The sequence below is a fragment of the Amblyomma maculatum genome, chromosome 5 (genome assembly GCF_055883805.1).
Source record: "Amblyomma maculatum isolate TAMU_Amacu chromosome 5, ASM5588380v1, whole genome shotgun sequence".
NCBI classification, from domain to species: Eukaryota; Metazoa; Arthropoda; class Arachnida; order Ixodida; family Ixodidae; genus Amblyomma; species Amblyomma maculatum.
In genome coordinates this window covers 126529782-126552832 of record NC_139348.1, presented here as the reverse complement: position 1 = coordinate 126552832, position 23051 = coordinate 126529782, and the positions used below count along the sequence as shown (strand labels likewise).

Below are 23051 nucleotides of genomic sequence, written 5' to 3'. Positions count from 1 at the left end.
TAGTGGTAGTCGTGTTTAGCTGTAAGTTGACAGATTTAGGCCCCTGCTATGCAAACGCAGCGTTAAGGAGAAATCTCTGGTAGAATATTGCATAGTCTGCAGTGTAAGTTGAAAATGTTTATTTCGTGTGTAAGCTGAGGGGCTGCCAAAGAAAACAGTTGAGCTTTACTCTTTGGATTGAACTTTGTTCGTTTCGCTATATTTCGAACACGTCTGCACACTTTGCAAGGCGTTCGACTGCTGAGCCTAAGAGCGTCATTGGCGTGTTCGTAGTTCAGTCCTCTCTACGAAGATTGCGTTTATTTAAATAAACGAGGACATCCCATTTTGGTGGTTGTTTTATTGTGTTGCTGTGCACGACCGTAAACATGGATCATCACGCATGATTCACCGCATCAGGGTAAATAAACTGTAGTCAAGTGTTGTTTTTTTCATTTGGTTTAAGTTTTAATTTCAGTTGTCGAATGAACACTACGGCAATCTCAGGATGGTCAACACGTCGTTGAAGTAACACGAGTCATACAATAGCACTAGTGTAGTTGCCGCTTTTTTGTTTTTATTTCGGCATAGGACGACAAAGTTTGCTTGGCGCAAGAGTTGGATACATTTCGGCCGACAAAGGCGAAGTTACACTGTTATTGATTCGTGAACGTTTACTGTACTTATATGTGGCGTCGTAGCCATCGCACAGCTGTAGAAATTGACGGCCTAAGTAATATGTCAGACATTTATAGATTCCATCAGGGGCGTAGGCGTCTCTTGAACGGTTGTTGATACACATGAATGTCTTACCCTTTTTTGGTTAGTTCTTGATTAAAAGTTCAATGCCGGTTTTTACTGCTCATGTCATCTCCGACATCTATAGATAAGCGTTTATTTCAACACGACACTGAACTGAGGGTTCGATTAAAATCCCTTTTCTTCCTATCCATATGCACATTAACAATATAAATGCCATGAATTATTAGATTTGCATAAAAAACAATCATGCCTCTATACGGTCATAAGTTAAGTGTACCAAACAAAAATTATTTTTTTTTTCAGAACCTGTACCAGCCACGTGCGTCTGCATAAGCCATTATAAAAAAAAAAAATCGGACGCAATCTCACCACATTTATAAGATGAGGAATGTTTATTGTGGAGATAGACTGGAGAAATGAGGTTTCTCTGCAGATTTATTTGGAAAAAGAAAAGTTATGGCAATTTTATGAGTTTTTATGAAGGTTATGAAAAGATATGACAATTTCGCACGAGAAATTTTTGATAAATTTTATTCCTGCCAGTAGTCAAACAATGGCAGGTAATCTGCGTCGATTTGATCCGCATTACATTCACAGCTTCCGGATCTACTCATCTTAAACATAAAAAAAGAATTGCGCTTAGCACAAATGTCCAAAAGTTGGCACACAACTACTACAAGAAATTCTCGCCGAGTCCTGCTGGACAGCGTCTGCAGCAAAGGACTGTTGATACCAGCATAAGCGTTATGAAAGTGGGAACTGGTTACCTCGTTTCCGCAGCGGATCCTCGGTAGCGGTTTCTATACAGATAAAGTATAAGACGCACACCTGGATCTGGATTTGGTTCTGGCGCACCCCTGCAACCAAGCGACGCCGCTCAGGCATCGCTCATTAACACATGCCAATACACACTTCGACATTACTATTCGCACTGCGTACCGCGTAGACAGAAAAACTAGAAAATTTCGACAGCATCTTTTTGTTACCAAAACTATACTTAACAACTGTTATCACGGCAACATCGGTTCCTTGCTGGAATGACAGAACAAAATGGAACAATCTTCGTTTTAGGTATCGTGCGAATGGCTCATATTTTATGCGTATCCTTCGCGTGTGTTTGTCGTCAAGGGATATTCCAGACGTTACGCAAGCATTTCTAGCTCATTCTTAATTTATATGCCTAGGATTGAAGAAGCATCAGGGTTCGACATGGAAGCAAGAATTCCACTTCTACCACGAAGCGGCTACTTTGTGGTACCAACACACCCTGCAACTGAAATATTTATCGTTCTACCCGTAGCAGTTCCCTCTTGCGAACAATCAAACGCATTTGTTTTGTATTTGTAGTTTTTGGAACTTATTTATAAAGCGAATTTCGAAACGACATCAATGATTTATGAGTGATAGGGCAAGACATATGGGCCAATGTGCAACTTCCCACGCGTGTTTTGTTCAATGGAACTCTCGTACGCTCTTGGCTTAAATGTTGAAATTAATGAACTTCCCACTGTGGTTTCCCACACGTAGTTAACAAGGAAACTTGGAAATAGAAAAAAAAAATTGTTCAAGGCTCTGTTTACAAGGTACTTTCTGGATTCGCATTTGTTTTATAAACGCGCGGCCGCATACTCAGGCATAGAGGGTTTGTTTGATGGACACAAGGTCCTATCAAACTGTAGCAAGCCAGAGTTCTCCGAAAGTGCCTTATTTGTAACAATAACAAGTATAGCTTAGAATTCCTTATGCATTTTACCTCTCGTGCATTATTTTGACGTACAAAGCAACTATTCTAGGGTAAATATTATACGAAACTAGATACGCTGTTTGGCACAGCACATGACGTCATTCGTATTCGAGTACCGCTTGACAATGAATTGCGGAACGTTTTATGGGCGCTAAAGTCATGAAAACCCGCCTCCATAGTGGCCGCAAATCGGCACAAGAAATCAGACGTACCTGTGGTTTCTTCCAGAGGCTCCGTCGTGTTCGTTTCATTCTTCGACGCAGGAAGCTCCGGTGCAGGCGACTGCGTAATAAATAAAAAGGCTGTCTAAGGCTGGAAACAACTTCAAATACTACGTGATCTGCGAATGTCAACAGACATGGTGCTCACACGACTGCTCCCAACCGTTTTGCAAGTGTTCATTGCCGCTCAGGCTATTGCTGAATGAATAACGTCTTACCTTGCTTCCTCGCTTAATATTATGTAGATTTCGGCAGCTCATGAGAAAAAATGCTATGAAGTAATACCTTAACACAATCTTGATTGCTTATATCTATTGTGTGTTGCTTCCCCCTTGTTGCGCGTGACATATACATTTTTTTTCCCAAGGTAAGTAGGGGCTAAATATTCTGAGATGTAGATGCGAGCCAAAAGAGGTTTCTTCGTAGCCAAGTTGGCCGGTGAAGCGCTTGGAGAAATGACGAAGCTGGCATGCTGAATCCACTGGTTGGGATACCGACTGACATCAGTGGAACCTCACAGTGATACTTTTTTCACTTATCCGTGCCCTGTAAAATTTTAGCCTAGACGTGCTGTGCAGTACGTTGCAGCCTCTGTTTGTTTCTTTAATCAAAATAACTAGTGTCCGGTTCTTTGTTCCTTTCTGCGATTTGTCTGCTCACTGCCATCTTACTGTCGCGCCTTGACGCCGGTTCAAACGATATTTAATTCAGAAGTGGTCTAAAAAATAAATGAATCTCTTCGGTCAGGGTAAGCCTAACAAAACAGAAAGATTTTTATCTAAAGGCATATTATAACAGGTTCTCGATTTCCACTCCGACTCAAATGTAGTTACTTCCTCAACTGCAAAACCTGCTTTAATTTCGGCACAGGTATCCTTACTTAAATATTAATGTACCCCTCAATCGCTGCCCTTATGCATGTATTCACAGCCTTTAACGTGCCTATCAACATCTCCGCGACGCTGTATTGAGTTACTTGTCGGGGTTATTTCGCTCCCGCAAACTAGCTGGTTTAGTTATCCGTGCACGCCCGCGTATCCTCTGGGGGACGTCTCATCGGCGATGCTCCGAATAATTAATGAGTTGCCACGCTACTGATCAAAGACGCATCATGCAGGAGTGCTATACCGGCACGCTACCTTATTCCAAACAACCGATAGGCTCCCCTTTATTTTTTATATGTTTTTTACGAGCGCGACAGCCTGCTCACCGCTGCCGTTGCCGATGCATCTCGCCCATAGCGAGAGATCGAGAACTACTCCTCGACTAAAAAATAATAAAGTAAAAATTCGCCACGGAATGAGAAGAAACCTTTATCGGCCGCGCAGCTTTAAGACTGTTTCTCACCATGGAAATGATGCGCTGAATGCACATTTGCAAACAAGACGTAATATGGCTACCGCGGATTAAGTAATCTACATTATCACTACCGCTTTTTTAAACTAATGCCAGTTGTTCAAGAGCACCGCTGCCTTTTTTGCGTATCCGCATATGGCTTTTCCAGTTGCGATTTCCGCCTCACGCCGGTAGGCGTCGTGCATTTTCTATCCGCTCGATCGTGTTCGCGCCTCCGTGCCTCGGCGCAGCGTTCTTGAACGTTTGAACACACCTTGTAGCATCACGCTGTTACGTTGTTGCTTTGCCTCTACATAGCAAGCAAACCAAACCGACCTGTTATTCGCAGCCACAGATTGGCTCCCAGAATTCAAAATGGCAGCGTTTCCGCTTAAGACCGGAAGCCGGAAGGCTGTCAGAAGAGGAAAAACCATAATTAATAATTAACATGAATAATTAATGTTTATAATTAATCTTACTTATAATTACGATTAAAATCAATTTTAACTTATTATTACTTATCAATAATTATTAATAGCAAGTTATTCAGTCGAGGCCGCCGGGGGACAGGAGGCGGCGCTACTTAAGCTGGTCAACAGAAAAAGTAATGAAGGGGCTTCACTGAAGATCCCGTGTGCACTTCTTCCCATCGTCCCGGAGTATTGGTGATGCGTAAGCATTTCGAAAGCACGTCTGATTTTTGCGTGGGTGGATTGTCACGTGACCAAGCCAACGTTTGGACACAGGGACTTGTCTTCGTCTGGGCCAGGTGAAGACAAGTCCCCTTACGAAGACAAGTCCCCTTGCCCAATTGCATTGGCTTGGCTTGCGAGCTGACGCCGCCCCTCAGCCCTTGTTCACTTCTATTTTATACTGTGTAATCATCTTCATCTCGTTCTTGCCTTTGTGATATACAAGCTATGTGCAAAAATAGGGCAGTTATTTTTGGATAAAATCGGTATTTAACTACGTGTTCGTTTGATAAGCGTTTCCTACTGTAGCTGCCACATTTACTCTGCTAGAAAGCAGGCTCTGCAAGGCGAGGCCTGGCCAAGTCAGAAGCTAATGAATGAATAAACATTTATAGCAGAAGTGGTTGCAGGGACTATTGCGGGTGGGGCCGGTGGTACTCGGCCCCAGTGGCTACTGCTGACTTCTTGGAGAAGCTGAACAGCGTTTCCTTACGTCCAAAAAAAGACGCTGCTTCACCTCGCACTGTTTAAGGCCTAATCAGGTGGTTTAAGAAGTGAGACGTCCGAACCGTTCGTTTCTCATCTGATCAGGCTGACGGAGCCAGTACGCACCATTTTCAATCATCGCACTCGCCTGCGGCAAGGGGCCTGGTGTCCCGACGATGGTTGCGTTACGTTACGTTTGCTTATCAGCCTTCTTTCTTTAGCGTAATCGTTGCATGATAGCATCATAAAGGCGCTTCAGGAACGTCTGTGGAGAGAGGTTACTCATTTTTCATACCTAAATTATCGGTTGAAGCAAAACAAGTGGTGTGTAGGACATTTCTTTGGGGACGATTCATGGACTGAACTGCATTTTTTTTCGACGAATAGAGAACGATCGGGAGAGGAGGATGGTAGGGTGAAGGTTACAAAAGGTCACAAGGTTATGAGGGGCAATCCTGTTAAAATTGTAACTAGAGTTATTATGCAATCCTTACGTTTGCATTCGGATTCGCTCATTTTTCGATCCGGCATTTTGCAAGGCAGTTAAGTAAACCGAAGAAGCAGATGGGTTACTTCCGGGCGCCGCCGCCGAGTCCCTGGCGGTACATTACTACACCAAGAGTTGGTCATCCCAGTTTAACGATTCGTTGGGGACCCTAGCCGCCAACGTCTTCGCCGTGCAAGTCGAGTGTGTGCCATTTCCCACGGATATCTCCCACTCGGGCATCGCAAGAAACACTATTGTTCCGGTTTGTATACGCGCAATTTATGACGCAACCTAGGGAAAGCCGTACGCATGAAAAAGCTTACTGGCCGAATTTGAAACCATTCATGCCTCTGCCAGATTGGCTCGGCTGGTACGATGACGAGCTGTGGCGCAGCAATTACGTTTTAAGAGGCTACTACACTGAAAGTTTGACTATGAAGAAGGCTGACCGCCGAAGAATTGACGCGTTTGAATTGTGGTGCTGGCGGAGACTCTTGAGAGTACCTTGGACGGCCAGAAGATCAAATCAGTCGATATTGTCGACCATAAACCCTGACTGCTCATTGGAGGGTCAAATTCTAAAGTTAAAGCTCAGCTACTTTGGTCATCTGATGAGAAGAGAGGAGTCGCTGGAGAAAGGTTTGATGTTGGGAAAGGTTGAGGGTCACCGGAGAAGGGGTAGGCAGCTAACGCGATGGTTAGATGGCATCCTCGAGGCGCTGCAGATGAAATTATGTGATGTTAGGAAGATAGTGAGAGACCAAAAAGCGTGGCGTGATATGGTCCATAACTTCGCGAAGCATCGGACACGACTGAACGACTGAACTGAACTGACACTGAAAGTGCCATTTGATAAAGTAACGTGGGAATCAAATGTTCTAACTAAACCATGTCTCCAAGGTCCTTCAGTAATGAGCCACAGGTCGTGAATGTGCATAGAGGCGTTTCCAGGTGCGTTATAGTAAAACCTTGATGTAAGCACAGTGAACTACCATTCAGTAGCAGTTTTAAAACTCGACTGTTGTTAATGTGAAAGACGGTGAAAATTTCCTTCGAAGCAGGAGCATGCTAAGGCTAAGAGAAATATATATTATTATTTCTATTAAGAAGGTTTAAGTGGAAGAATAATGTCAGCACGAAACTTTGCGTGACAACGTCCAGTTGGTGAATCTTTGCCCGTGTCTTCTTTCGCGCTGCTCTATGAAGTTTCAAGAAAACACACCTAGCAAAAATCAGGCTAAGTGCTTCCATCTGAAATCAGCTTTCTCCGCAAGCCAGACACGATATATATGGACTGCGCGCCCATTTCGAGAAATAGGATAATGTGAACTCTGAATGAGAACAAAAAACAAACATGGCGCAGCACAAACCGACCGAAAAATGTCCCTCGAACGTCTTGGGAAGAAAGGAGACAGTAATACTCAATGATATAGGGCTCAAAGGCAGCGAAAAAAAGATCTGCGAAAGCAAAGCTCACCCGTATTATTGATTCAGTATACGCCACGTGTGTCGTTAATGTGGCTTCGTCTGATGCTAGCGCCGTTATTTCTTGCTTCCGTTCCTTCTGATTGGCTGATTTATTTTCGTTTCTCATCACGTCCACGTTTTGTCTCGCTGCTCGCGGAATAAAAGCAGTTGGCAGAAGCACTCAACCTGTATCTTCGCACCATGTTTTCCCGCCAGATTTCCTGACAGTTCTGCCGCTTCAAGCGCGCACACCCGCGATCGATACTAGGAGAGGTAGCACATGAGACGGGCTCCTCGAACTCGGGGCGCTTCCAAGACGAGTAAAGACGCAGGCAATGACTTTTAGCATGTCACAAATGTATTTACCTGCGATGGAGTAGATGGTGCGGGCTCGGTTGTTTGTTCGCTGGGGGCGATAGTAGTCAGGAGACTGTCAAGGCTGACTGGCGTTAGCGTGGTTTCCTGGGCAGTCGTGGATAAGCCTGCCAGCAAAGTATAGAAAAAAAGATTATGCTCTTGCTGCACAAGAAAGGCCTAGAGAAATAAGCGGAGCGCATTATCTAGTCCAGTATGCACTCGCACTACTGCAACGCAAAAGAGGTTCGAACGTTAGTTTGGCACACACAAAAAACAGGTTGGGCATAGGCCAAGGACTACAGTAGTCAAGATTACAATATTGCAGTGTCAGTTATTCTAATCTGTTTGCACTTGTAGGAGTACGCTCACGTTTTCCTTTGCGTGGAGTCTTCGTAATACTGATGGTATGGCAAGACAAGAAGGTGAAATTTTGATACCTGAAGCAAACGACGTTGCAAATAAATTTCGTTTACTTTTCAAAAACAGTTATGTTATACTTTTCTTAGCCAGCTGATTTTCTCACTGTTTCCAGCCTGTGCTACAAGAGGTGTCTGGCGATACAGAACACTATTCGCGTTCAGGTGAACAGGCTGAATGAGCGTTATGGTCCAAGTCATGAGAGTAAGTCTTAGCGAATTGTCACGCCATCTCCAGGGCCCCTTAAGCACCAAGTTAGCTTGTCGAGCAGCAGCGGTGTAAAAGATTCTTCATAGCGTTGCTCTTTTCTGGTGAAACGGCACATATTCCGTAGGTGAGTCGCTCTCACAGACATTGCCTAGGAGGCATGTCTTGCCCAAGGGACTGCTTTGAACCGTATCATGAGCCGTAATAACAGCGTTTCTCTTCGCGACACTAATTTTCGCAAGGTTTCCAAGACATTGAAGTTTGAACATCTGTCTCTATGAAAGCTCAAACTTTCTTCCGTGCACATCTTCTGGCCTTGTGTACACCTTTGCATGCCTTTTGCTTATGCGGGTCTAGTCTGTTCCAGTACGCAATAGGAACTGCGGAGGTACTCTGCAGCTGCCATGAGAAGACTTCCAGTCATGCCAGGATAATTGCGTTCTCTGACTAGTTCCACCACTTGTCGCTTAACCTGCATCATGTAGCTTCGACATACGTTGTGTGAGTATTTTTAGGTTTATCCTTTCTTCGAAGTAGGTGAAAAAATGCTGTTAACTCTACGACATTTGGCAAAATCTGCCCTTTTATGCTTCCGCGCAATTCTAGTATACTAGTGTGTTCGATCTTTAGGCGAACTAGCCATAACTTGCATGTATGTGCCAAGCGTCTACACCAAATGCCCTCAACACATCACAATGAATCGGGGCATCATCTGGGCACTTTTTGGGAGCGGAACTGGTCTGCTTTGGAATACCATCAGATCAATATGCAGAGACAACTTTTTTGTGGCTATGTGGCGAAAGCTATACTGAGTCCAAATGCACCAGGTTCCTTCGTTGCGTGCTGAATGTAATCCCTTCACAAATTTAATACAACTTGCTATCGAATGTCATAGAACTATAGAATGACTTACGTTATTACATACAGATTATACTACAATGCTAGCCAATACATCATCATAATCATCATCATCAGCCTGATTATACCCACTGCAGCGCGAAGGCCTCTTCCATATTTCTCCACTTAACCCGGTTCTGTGCTAGCTGGATCCACTTGACCCCTGCGAACTTCTTAATCTCATCCGCCCACCTAACTTTCTGCGGCCCCCTGCTACGCTTTCCTTCCCTTGGAATCCAGTTTGTTACCCTCAGCGACCATCGGTTATCCTCTCTTCGCACTACATGTCCTGCCCATGCCCATTTCTTCTCCTTAATTTCTACTAGAATGTTGGTAACTTGAGTTATTTCTCTGACCCACTCTGCACGCTTTCTATCTCTTAATGTTACCCTACCATTTTTCATTCCATAGCCCTCTGGGTTGTCCTCAACTTAAGTAGTACTCTCTTGGTTAGCCTCCACGTTTCAGCCCCACAGGTACAGCCAATACGACATGTGTGTAACAAGTCGTGCACATGCAAGTGGCTACGCCGCCTGGCGACAATCTCGCGAAGCGTAGGCAGAAGGCGTATGCCTTGTCTCTACGCCGATTTTGACACTCTTTCGAAATTTATCTTGTCCTCACAACGTGTAAGCGCGGACAAAACTAAATGGAGCACAATATTTTGTCTTAACAATTTGTATTTATTGCCTCATTGGCATTGGGAGCTACGGTGTGTGCATGGTGGTGGTGCACTGAACAAACAAAACAAAAACATATGATGCACACTTAAGCTCCGCTTTCAAGAGCATGACGCGATAGCGTATGATACCACCCAGCATGTTAAACACAGCTTTAACCAAGCCGTATGAACGTAAAAAGATAATCAGCGCTACATACAAGACACGGACACTGGAGGAAAACGCAGGAAAACACAGTGTCCGTGTCTTGTATGTAGCACTGGATATCCTTTTACGAAACTAGGTTTCACCAACTAGCCCAGCAACGAATTTTGTTATCCGTATAAACGTGCCTACATAACCTATGAGTAAAGTGTCTGATTCCGCATCAAAGACCACTGATAGTTTGATGCATATTCCACCTTCCCACCTCATATGAGCAGCTGACTGCTCCTCACAACACACTGATATCACGTGGTCTCGTGAAGTCACACAGAGCATCGAAGAATCGATGTCCGACCATGTCAGCTGCCAGGTGTACCACCTGCCAGCGCCCTATGCCGGCGGTGATTATTCGGTCACAACGCCGACACCGAAAATGTCGACGGGACCACCGGATTTTTTATACGAGGCCTTTAATACTAGCTGGTTAAAACACAATGCTAACAATACGTACTCTAATAATAGAAATTATTAATAAAAGGCAAGCTTTAAATTGGACCCACAATAAATATTGAACGAATTTGTTCTTTATACCTGTGATGGAGCGGTTTTTCCATAGTCATTGCTATACACAACAATATTTTCTTTGAAAAATCTAAACTTTGATAAGGTGCAGACCTGGGTACCGTATTTTGTGCGTAGTTTTGTTTTCCCCCGCGGACTATTTCATTTTTGTTTTCATCAGTGCGACGAGACATTTCAGCCAGAGTGCATCAAGACTGCTCTTTATTTAATACCGATTGCCAAATATGGCAGTTATTCGTTTAAGGCATTGCGAGTACTTTGACGATGTTCAGTGTAGCGACCGTGCACAGGGCTCATGGAACGTTTCTAAAGACAGCTAAAGATAACTGTATGACTAGTAGTCTATAGCTTCAGGAGCATACACGTTTCTATAGCCAGTTACCCCGCCGGGGTGGCGCAGTGGTTACGGTGCTCGACTACTGTTCCCAAGGACGCGGGATCGAATCCCGGCCCCGGCAGCCGCTTTTCGATGGAGGCGAAAAGCAAGGCGCCTGTGTGCTGTGCGATGTCAGTGAACGTTAAAGAACCCCAGGTGGTCGAAATTTCCGGAGTCCTTCACTACGGCGTCTCTCATAGCCTGAATCACTTTGGGACGTTAGACCCCGCAAACCAAACCTTTTCTATAGCCAGCTAAATCAGTTTATTTGGCTTGTAGCTTGCAGCTTTACAGGAATTCAAATTTCTATAGACAGCTTATGATATCTGTATTACTAATATTTCAACTACCATTTTCCACTATTTTCAAAGTCGCTAATCGCCACGGGCTCGAAGCCATCAAGAGAGGGTTCATGGAAGAAGCAAAGTTGGCCTCATTTTGCTTAACAAATGATATCAACCGAATGTATAAAAAAAGCGAATGTTCATTTAGCGGCACCTTGTGTAGGACTCTGTTGATTGAACGTAATCTAACTAAGGTAGGTGCGCACTGCAGTACAGAGTGATTTAAAACAGTCGCGCCCGAAACTCCCCGCATAACATGGAACTCGTGGAACTGGTCAATTTGAAAGTTTTAACAGCCAGTAACGGAAGCGATGCGTCTGCGCTCCCACATCGAGACGTTCACGGAGCGTCCGCAATGCGGATGCCACGTGGCCTTTCGGCACTGATCTTAATTTACTAATTGTTCGCCAGTACAATCGCGCGCTTAATTGTCCAGCAAACATACCCGGAAGTGGAGAGTTTCTGCGCATTCTGTTTCAGCAAATCAATGCGCTTCATTAAGAACGGCAACGTCCTTCTAGAGCAGAACTTCCGTCTTCTGAATGAAACTCGCCAAAGCCGATTCTTGCTCTGGAGCATCAGCACACGCGCAACACAAATGAGCGGGGGTAGTTACATATTTAATTGAAGTTAGTGGCTTATGACAGCCATAAAAAAAAAATGAGTGCGATGAAGCACCGATATTAAATTTAAATGAACTTTGGTGACTGATATTCAAGCCAGTGCATTTTCGTAAGTGCCTCGCTTCTTTACATCCAGCTCGCAGCTGTAGTACCCCGTTCCCGAAGACAGGGCATACGCATCTCATAACGCTGCCTGCACTGAATATATTGCATTGGGGATTTCCACTCGAATCCAACCCAGCTGGCAATCGAACATTTATTTTTGCTACCGCTGCACAAGATCGGTTGGCCAACATCAGCGCAGAAGGCGACGCTGAGGTTTACAAAACCGCACGCCTGTTGCACCTACATATAGTGTCGAAAAAGATATGTTATTTTCAATCTTTTTGTATAAATTCTATATTGACAGCGTCCATCCGTCGTCGTCGTTCTAGAAACACGACAGCGTGGCATGCACGCGGTCTCGCCTGAAAAAGCTGGAGTGTCTGGCAAGCGCTCCGCTTTTGGGCTGCTGCCGACGTCAGCTGTCATTGCCTTGCAGCTCTGCTACTCAGATGTACCCAACCGTACCTGACGTACTGAACCGGGCGTGGCAATATATTCTGCAAATAAACTACCATTATATATATTTATATATATATATATATATATATATATATATATATATATATATATATATATATATATATATATATATATATATATATATATATATATATATATATATATATATATATATATATATATATATATATATATATATATATATATATATATATATATATATATGCATACTGTTTTGGAAAGCATTTTAGTACAAATACGCCAGGAGCTGTTTGGGGTGTAGCTGTCATATTATAGTACGTTTATTATTGTTTTCCTTTCATTAGTGCTTCTTGAAGGATATATTCATTCTCAGCTAACAGAAATTCTTGCACATCTGCTTCACTTTGAAGTAATATGAGCAGTGGGTACTTGTATCAATGCATACTTTCGTATAAGCAACGAGCAGGATGTATAGTCATGACTGCTAAAATGACTATTATCCGCGGCCATAACTGTATAATCTAACACCATCATCTTTTTGTGCTTTTCAGAGTAATGCGGTCATATTACGTGCAAGCTTTGCTGGTATAAAGACTCAGAGGGGGCCTGCTTTTATATCTTTACCAGCACAAGCGGCATGGACCAAATAAGTAAAAAAGAAAAACAATTGTTCGCGCGAGCCGAGGAAACATACGACTCTCTGTTACCGACATTTACGAAGGTTTTGTTTTTTCCTGATATCAAGATGTAAAACGGCCGCGTGGTCTTTGAAGTGTCAAGTGCCACGTGTTGAGGAAAAGGGCTGAAGCGCAGTATAGTATGGTGTTTTAAGATAAAATCACTATAATGTAGAGATTTTGTTCGACGAATAAAAGTTCTTGCGAGTGGAAATGATACGATTCATGGTACATTTTGCGCCAACGACGCTATTAGAACCTTGTCGTTATTATCCCGATTTTAACCATAGAGGCAAAAAGTTTGCTGATCGCGAGTGATGCTTCTTTCATAGAGTTGGTTTCCGTTGCCATATTAAAGGTGGAATGAATAATAAGATTTATCAGAAAATTGTTAAGAAGTTCTAGTTTGAAAAGATGCAAGAATGTGAGCTCCACGTAAGAGCTTAAAGAGAACTGCACACCAAAGCACCCTTCTATGCTTGTAAAAGGTTGGTAGAAGAGCAGAGGTGATCTTATAAAGTGGACAAAGAAATCTGCTGAAATCATTCGTATTAAATATTTTTGCATTGTCTTTCTGAAAGTGGCGGAGAAGCTATCAAATTCTAGGAGAATTTCGGCCTGTTGCCGTAAGAGTGAGGAAACATGCACTAGACGGTCATTGACAGCATCCTAGACTCTATGGCACGGCTTTGTCAAGTAGTGTTCGACAAGAAAGCTTGCCTGCGAAATAATGACGGCAGTGCACTATCTTGAAAAATTATTTTATCATTGTTTCACCATAGCAATGAAAACCCACATAATCCCCGTCACTCTCACGCAGAGCAAAAATCAAATTTTACTAAATTTGCAGTGGGAAGAAACTGTGAGTTAATGTGACGATAAATTCTATTGTATTATGTGTACAAACTGTGACATGGTCTTCCAAAATGAGTTCATGCCTAAGTTTCAGGCCGAAAAGAATCAAGTCGAAAAAACTGAAACATGTATTTTTGTTCAATGCTGAATATCAAGGCTCCGGCACTGATAGAATACGCATTGTGCGCAAAAAATGTAAGAGGTTTGGAAAATTCCCCTAATAGAAGAGATGTTTCCCAATCAGTAAATGACAGTCACTTAAGAACGTGAGACATTAACGAACCAGCATATAATAAAAATATCACGTAATTAATTCCGATTTATTTCTTTGCTTTTGTCGTCTCTTTGTGTATCTCTTTTTCCGCATGTTTATATTAATCTGCGTAAAAGCATTTCTTCAAGTCTGCTTCAAAGTTCTTCAAGCTTTCTTTTCATCCTAGTGGCCCCGCTGCAACTCCGTAGTTTTATAATTTCGTCAGTTTCTTTTTTGTTTGATTTCGTGAAATCATGAACAAGAGGTGTACGAAGAAAGAGCGTCCTCTTCTTTGATAACGAAATAAGAGTAGTGCTTGCACCAAGTTCCATCTTCTCCTGATTTGTCTAAGGCGAACTTTGAGTGGACTTATTACGTGAAGTCCAACATTTATGTGACGTTAGTTTCAAGAGTTCGCGCAATTTCACACTTGCGAAGTTTTCCAAGTCAAGGGCTGTACTGACGGCTCGGGCTCAAATGACATACTGCTGCAAGCAGTGGGGTAAACAAAAAGTTACTTGCGATGTTTCGTATTATAATAGCACGTGGATAATTAGTTTTAATGAGCACGTGGATAATTAGTTTTACGTAATATAGCATGGCCATCGCGTGTACTTGCTTGGCCGTATGCACTCTTTGAACATGTCTGTCTCTGAGTGGTCAAATCTTTCACTTCAGCCCTTGTTTTTATATGAAGAAGTTAACTGGATGTAAACTGTATATAAAGTTTGTTGGCTCTTTAGTATCCTGGTATAATAACTGCAAACAAATGACGCAGTTTTTATTTTAACTCGGCCTGCTTCTAAAATACTTGGTAGTTCCTGTCCTGTCTGGACGCATGTTTTAAGTTTTCGTCCAGACTAATAAGGTTTTCGCCTTTATTCTGCCAAGAGTGTGTGTCAGTCAGTCAGCGAGTGAGTGAGTGAGTGAGTGAGTGAGTGAGTGAGTGAGTGAGTGAGTGAGTGAGTGAGTGAGTGAGTGAGTGAGTGAGTTAGTGAGCGAGCGATCGAGCGCGTGCGTGAGTGAGCGATCAAGCGCGTGCGTGCGTGAGTGAGTGAGCAATCGAGCGCGTGCGTGAGTGAGTGAATAAGTGAGTGAGTGAGTGAGTGAGTGAGTGAGTGAGTGAGTGAGTGAGTGAGTGAGTGAGTGAGTGAGTGAGTCAGTGAGTGAGTGAGTGAGTGAGCGAGTGAGCGAGTGAGCGAGCGAGCGAGCGAGCGAGCGAGCGAGCGAGCGTTTAAAGCGGTCGCAAGTTTGCTGCGTGAAGTAAAACCTAGCTTGGGTCGTAGTCTAGTATGAGGAGCCATTGTCAGTTTTCTATTCCGGCACCATTGGGCCTTTTGGCACTGCGTCCCTGATGTTGGGACACGTAGCCGTGGCTTCCAAGCATCCTTAGGGAGAGACAGGTCCTCAAGTTTGGCTGAGCTATGCAGCCAGTGGTGCGCGCCGCGGTGACGAAGAGTATGATCAACTTAGGGATTCGCTACCTTGTGATTTCTGTAATTGGTCGCCTATTTCTTTGGTCTGATGCTACCGTCACGACAAACTAAAGATCCGCAGCGAATCCCGACCGCGGCGGCAGCTTTTCGATGAAGGTGAAAAGCCAGGCGTCCGTATGCTGTGCAATGTCAGTACACGTTAAAGAACCCAAGTTGGTCGAAATTTCCCTAACCATCCACTATGCCGTTTCTCATTGCCTGAGTCACTTTGGGGCGCTAAATCCCACAAACCAAAACCAAACTAAAACCATGCCATTTTAAATGGTAAATAATAATTAATTCTATTAAAGTGCGGCCCCTGGTAAGAAGATTTGCCAGAATATTATTCGTGTTTTTTGTTTTAACTAATGATTCAAATTATTGCATATTTGGTCCGTTAAACATTTTTCCATGCCCTATTTGGAGAGTTATGTCACGTTTGCTTTGTAAAAAGCGACGGCAATATGTTAACGCGATAGCGTTGAAGGTCCCGTTTGCAGTGTATGGATTCTTTTTTGTTGGTGCTACTATATCTCTTGAAACCTGACCAACAACCACAGTGCAGGATTCACTGCGTTTTGTAGGTGCACCTGGTCGAACGCAGTGAGCACTCGCCGGCAACGTAAGTGCACTTCCCGACAGAATGACTAAACCTACACCCATTCATTATAGACAACTGAGACACTAACTGTATCCTCCTATTGTATGCATAAATAAGTGGAATCATTGCACTGTTATATCCGGTGTCATCCTATAATTCAGTGTTTTCCGAACCCAATGCAGATGATTTTCCTGTCGCCAGCCGAAGCAAACCTTGCTAAGGCCGAAGGCGTGAGCTGGACGCCTCGGTGACTGCGTTTGGCACAGGCTGTTGAAAGATGGCAAGAATGTCAGATTTAAGAATTAGGCGGCAAAAAAAGGCAGATCTGGAGTCGCGATGAAGATTAATCAATACAAGATGTAATCAACCCCGGTTAGGCTTTGTGCTCTGAATACTTAAAAGAGAAAAAGTCTCGTTCTGCCCTAGTGGAAGCTGGTGGTATGTGACTTCAACGGGACTGGCTCGTTGTATCCTCGGCTATTGTTCCTTCTAAACCGCGGTCTAGTGTTAGCAGACGCCAGACTTAAGGAGCAGGAGATGTAAGCGGTGCTTATTCCGGAGTGACTGTTCCCTTGATCAGCTGCAATGTTTTTTTCAAATGAATCTGAAGTTCAGCTGTCTGCTGCCTTCTATTAGTCGCCTGACTTGAAATCAGCTTGTTTTTACTACTGTCCCATTTAATCATTTTAAATGAACAGTAAGCCCTCACAGAAATTGTCCTGATTAGGTCCTGCACCTAAAGGAACTCTCAGCGCAGAGGCCTGTTTTAAAATTGTTGCCTGAAAGCAGCTAAACGTTTGCAAGAGTGATCGTTTTTTTTTTGTTCTGTTTTCTTTTTTTGTGTGCATCTTTGGCGTCCCTATGTTCAAGCCTCGCCACGGTGGCTCAGTGGTTCGGAAACTATTCTGTGAACCCAAGAGGGCGAAATGAAATCCCAGCCGTGGCGGCCTCTTTCCGGTGTAGGCGAGGCGAAAAGCAAGACGCCCGTATACTGTGCGATGATAGTGCACATAAAAAGGTCCAGGTGGTCAAAATTTCCGGAGCCCTCCACTGTGGCGTCTCATATGTAGCCCGAGTCGCTTTGGGACGTTAGTTTCTACAAATAGAACAAAGGCATCTTCTGACCATTACATCTTCATTTTATTGGTTATGTTATCTATCAAGTGCTCCGACTGTTCACATACAAGGACAAAATGAGGATAATCTCGCTTTTTCGCCACATTTCACAACAAATTGTATGAAGGTTGCTAGCAGGTAATAGTGCGTGCCATAATCTTTTTTTCTATCGCATGAGCTTGGCGCATTCCACCTAACTTCGCTATTTATGGACACGTTATGTCATTCACTATTACCTACACGATACTACTTTGCACTCCTGCAAGCTAACCGTAGTGACTGCTCAGTGGGCGTACGCTTCAAGTCCTTGCTGCTGAAAGCGTGTTTGCTATAGCCTCGGTTACGTGAAGTCGACAAAAACGAGTAGGGTTTCCTGTTAGAGGGAAAGTCTAAAACCATGGCGGTAGAGAGTACTGGCCCAGCCAAGCGTTTCCTTCTCAAAACTCACTCTTCCCTTCGAATAATTCACCCGACTCGCATCCTTTCGAGTTAAGATATAGAAGGCTTATCTGCTTTCTACTGCGTTGCGTGGAGGGTGCCGCAGGCAGCTATAGGGCACAGTATCCGTAGCCCAAGTGGTCGTCTCTGTGTTGCTGCTCGTTTCCTCTTCGCGACTAATCGGCTTCGCTGGAGACGATGCATGGAACGCCTTGCTCGGATTAGACACGGCTGTGACCACCGTATCGCCGGTCGCTGGCCCTCCTAATCCTCTCATCCGACGTCGCTTCGGTCTAACCAGTAACCGCAACCCCGGAAGAGAAGGCGACTTGGGAGCCTTCGGCGATCTCTTCAAGCAGCTACTTCTCTCTCGGGGCGTAACGTGTTCGCAGTAACAGAGAGCGAATCATGTGCAGATGCCCAAACCACCATGCACCGTACGTCAACGTAGCATGATGAGAGCCTTTAAAGACCCAATAAAAATGCCTGACTCCTGTGATCAGAAGGCTCTTGTAAGGGCAATTAGTAGTCTACTCTTAATCTCACGCGTAGAGTAGTATATTAAGTTCGCTCGTTAATGTATTATCTTTTTTTGATGCCATGAAAAACTTAGCTGGCCCCAGACTCCTTGGTAAACATATGTCCTGCTTAAGTGTTACCACTCCCTAATACCCATCATACAGAAAAGAAGGTGTAATAGGGGTAAATTACAAGACGAAACATCGAAAGAACGAAAATGTACTCCACGTATGTCGATAATGCCTCGGCGCGCCGCAATTAGCGTTTATGCTCTGTCCGCTCAAACTGAAGCCAGCAAGCCCAACATTTTTGTTTTTGTGCGAAGATTCTCCAAAGGTAACGGTCCTCTTTAACTCGTGATCAGAGGCTACTTCGCCGGCCAACATTACACAGCACACCTCTGCCGAAATTCTCTCTGCCTTCACCACTTGCGCGACAAAGAAAATGGTAAGGCCGCGTCTCGACGACACTAGAGAAATTTAGTACACCGTGATCCGCCACCGCGCCTTCCACTGCGCATGCCCAGATCACTTAGATGGCGCCGATAGATGGCGCCACATACTTGATGTCAGCACATAGACCTGCCGCATTGGAACCAATCAGCATGAGGTCACGGTGGCGGATCACGGATTACGGCATGCTAAATCTCTCTACTAAGCATAAAAAAAGCAAAAGAAGAGAAAACAGAACAAAATATATATCTGTGGTACAAGCGAAGTGATGCATGCCAGCGGCTGCTAGCATCAACAAATAAATATAACAAGCGTTCGCGGCAATATTAAGTTTCTGTTGGGGCTGAGGAAGGGCACCTGTTACTCAGATTAACCTCTAAGCGACCTAAATGACCCAAACGGTCACTTGGGGGGTCGCGAAAGTTTAGAACTTTGCTTTATATTTTCTGCTCACTGATATGTCTCTAAGACGTTCGTAGGTTGTCATGATTCGGCGATTTTGTTCCCATAGTGGTTACTATAGTTTTTTCTAGATATGTCCCCCTTTCTCTTTAATGTTGATGCAATGTCGGAACCAATCGCACACGACGCCATACGGGACATTCCTTACTTTTAGCTAGCATTTTCGTTATCAGGACACTGCAAGGATGTACGTCCCTAGCGAAAAAAACCTTATATATGTCAGCCACAATACCCTCATACAGATTTCTCATACTAAACTCGTACAAATCTCATATTATCTCATACAGTTATCATTTAACGTATGAGAAACATACGAGATTGTATGACATTCGTATGAGTTTAGTATGAGAAATCTGTAGGAGCTTATTGTGACCCATACGGTTTTTTCCCTAGGGTACATACGTTAAAGTTTCTTCCGCATCGCAGTAAAATAAGCTAATCTGGCATTCATTACAGAATAAGAACTGATCGATTTCCTCTGCCTCAGTATAATTATCCAAACTTCTAAATATGCACGCATTCTTTCGTTTCCGGGTACTAACTGGATATGATTATGAATCAATTACAAGCGTCGTAGCTGTCAGCCCGCCTGCTAGTTTAAAATAAACAATCTTAAGTTTATATTTGGCATCTTACGTATTTTGCACCAAACGAAATTTGACGCGAAAAACATATGAGAAGACGTGCAACAAGCAGTGAATGCGAACAGCTCGGCAACATTCACGTCAGCGAAGCAAGTGGAAAAAATCGCGACGCCAGCTGTTCCCAAAGAAGAAATAACATTGCACACGCAATTTTGGGATTTGAAGCAGCTGCCGCGGGCTTGCCGCATCGATCGTGCATTTCGTGCCTTTATAAGCGTCTTTCCATTTGATTCCCACGTCAGGTTTCTGCTCAGCTGTTACGTGGGCTTCCCATTGCAAGGAATCATCTAGGGGAATGAAGGGCATGTGTGGGTGAAGGGTCGCAGGTGAGAAATGTGCATTGTTGCGATTGGTCTCAAATATCAAATTTATTCCGCAAACAAAAGTTTTCGTGGAGGGCAGAAAAAAAAAAAACTGTCAAAACAGCTTGAGGAGCCCCGACCCCCTACCACACTAGGCAGCAGAGGAGCGTGGCTAAGGGAAACCAGTACAATAGGCGTTCCCCCCTCCAAGGGTGCGAAAAAGGCTTTTTCTAGGACAGAAGGGTGCCTGGTATATGGAGCCTTCACAAAACAAGACAAAAAAAAAAACAGGTTTTCGCAGAAAGAGATATGTGCTGCTAACGCAGCGGAAATTGTGCCCTCTAATACCTTTGATATCCAGCAAGTAGTGAAGAATACGGGCGAGGCCGAGTCAAACCTGCTAGCCAGGACGTTATACATGCCTCTGTGCGATGTCCCGGTACTTCAGAGTTAGCGATCCTGCCAACCACAAGTACGCATCAAGAAAAAAACAACAACAAATAAATAACTCCAATGAATTAAGAATAGAATCATAGAGCTTGGCATGCAAGCGACTGGCACATGGCGCATATGTGCTTCGATTCTCAATGGGCTTTACCTTATTATCTCAGGTACCTGATCCGCTAGAAAGTTGCGATCGCAGAAAAAGCAGCCGCTAACGTTAAAAGAAAAGTATTAGCTGGTTTGGTTTGGTTTATAGGGTTTAATGTCCCAAAGCGGCTCAGGCTATAAGAGACGTCGTTGTGGAAGGCTCCGGAAATTTCGAGCACCTGGGGTTCTTTACAGTGCACTGACGTCGCACAGCACACAGGCGCCTTGTTCTTTGCCTCCGCCGAAAAGCTGCCGCAGCGACCGGGATTCGATCCCGCGTCCTTGGGCCTAACAGTCAAGCACCCTAACTATTTATTAGGGCGCCGCGGCTGGGCAAATGTGGTAGCAGGAAAAAGAACGGAAACTAAATGACTGGGGAGGACCCCAACTGCATTGCTGAGCGAATGACGACCTTAACTATACCGTGGCTGAAAACGTATAGGATATAGTAGAGAGACAAGGCTAGGCGATGCGAAGCGACGATGCCACTCACCGGCCGCCAAGATTAGAAGACCGCAGCTGCACCATCCGACCGGAGCTGGCATCATGGTGCGGGACCGCATCGCGAGTAGCGGAGCAGTTCCTCCGGAAGCGTCGTCTTCGTTACCGCTCGCTCCGTGTACGATGGCCTTTCGCGAGTCCTTGGCCGTTTGACCCCGCGCCGCCGCCGCGCCCCGACCTGGCACGAGTGCCTTCTCTCCCGCACCGTTGCCTCCGCCGATCGCGAGGCAGGATAGACTCACCTGGTCGGAGGATTGCGCCCAAAGGATCATCCGCGCTCGATTTCTCGTTCAGCCTTTCGTGCACCTGAGTGGTCACGGTGTTCTGCAGATGAGCGCGACTTAACGAGACCGAATCCCTGCCGCGGCAGTACCATCTCGACGGAGCAGGAGAAAAAAAAGGCACTCATGTGCTTTGCTAGAGGTGGTCCAATCTAACGCGGAACCCTCTGCTGTCGCCCCTTTCCCTCCACTTTTTTTCATACCCTCCTTCATATGTTCCTGTCCGTTGAGAGGGTGCCAGTTAGCTTTCCTTTGTTTGTCGCATAGAGAATTGATTTCTTTATTTTTTTTCGTATTGTGTCTCGGATTCCGATTAGCAGCTGGAGTCAAGCTGGGGGGCGCTTTATTATATAAATGTGAATCTAGCTTACGGCTGTATACAAATATGTATGTGTAGATTTAAGAGGCGATAGTCAAACGATTACCTGGGGGGCGCTTTATTATCTAAATGTAAATCTAGCTTACGGCTGTATACAAATGTGTATGTGTAGATTTAAGAGGCGATAGTCAAACGATTACCAAGTAAGCGAACAGTAAAGGGCATGTGCGTGAACCACGATCTGCAAGGTGTCCCCGCTAACGGGAAAAATTAGCTTTGTTGCGTCATACCCTTGAAGATTGGGCTTAATAGTGTCCTGCTAATTATTTTTCCAGCAATTCACCTTCAGAAATAAGCTGTAAATTTCACTTCAAAGATGAACTGGTCTATAATAGCCACGGGCCCAGGTGTGCAGTGCTACGGAAGGAAGGACAGAGCAGGGGGGGGGGGGGGGGATGGATTTTGCACTGGTTTTTAAAAAGGGTGCAGCTTTATAATTTAAAAGAAAACGCGCAATTTTCAACGTTACTTGGAACGATTAAAGGACGTGATTTGCAACACTGAAATAAACCGTATACGTTCCGCTGAGCAATCTAATAAATGGTTATCAGTCACAAACCTCCACAAGCGGAACGAAGCGCAGGGGGTGCGATTTGCAGTGGCTGAGCTCTTTTCACCTAATATACCAAGCTTATAGAGTCTGCGGCTCTGGAGCGGCATTTGTACGAATTCGAGAGCATGTGAGTAATTAATTCGTGCTCGGCAACGTCGAAAGCGGTTTTCTTTGCAAATCGCTGTAACAAGTGCCGCGGAGCATAAATATAGGTTTGCTTTCAAACACAACGAACGATATCAGCTACAGGCGCAATTTACTGGCCTGCTAATTTGCGCTGAGAGTAGGAGAGGGAAAGAAGGCAGTTTTGATCTGTGGCTACAAGTGAACTGAACGGTGACGAATACAAACAGACGCTGAAAATCAGAGCCGAGGAGTTTGTCGTATACTATGGGGAGGAGTGCCCGACCCCCATGAAGAGGTTCGCCGTTCTCAGACTATGCACCTAGAGTACGGGCTCTTCTCCGACGAGGACCTTTTCTAGTAGTCCGCCCTTGGAAACGGCCAACGTAAGCCTTTCGCGCATCTGTAAGATGCAAACCGCAATTATGAGTTACATTCTGAAGTAAGTGACAAAAAGCATGAGTGTTACCTGTCCACAAAAAC

General features: G+C 44.4%; 1 protein-coding gene across 1 annotated transcript in view; it reads right to left on the bottom strand.

The window, feature by feature from the left end:
* Window positions 1-21504, bottom strand: part of LOC146189463 (uncharacterized) — a 44515-nt gene extending 23011 nt beyond the window's left edge. The window contains exons 1-3 of the mRNA XM_084605278.1: window positions 21225-21504; window positions 7540-7655; window positions 2698-2767 (exon numbers count right to left, since the gene is read on the bottom strand). Coding sequence (XP_084461404.1) covers window positions 2698-2767; window positions 7540-7655; window positions 21225-21504 — 466 coding nt within the window. The remainder of the gene's footprint in view (window positions 1-2697; window positions 2768-7539; window positions 7656-21224) is intronic.
* Window positions 21505-23051: the final 1547 nt, after the last annotated feature.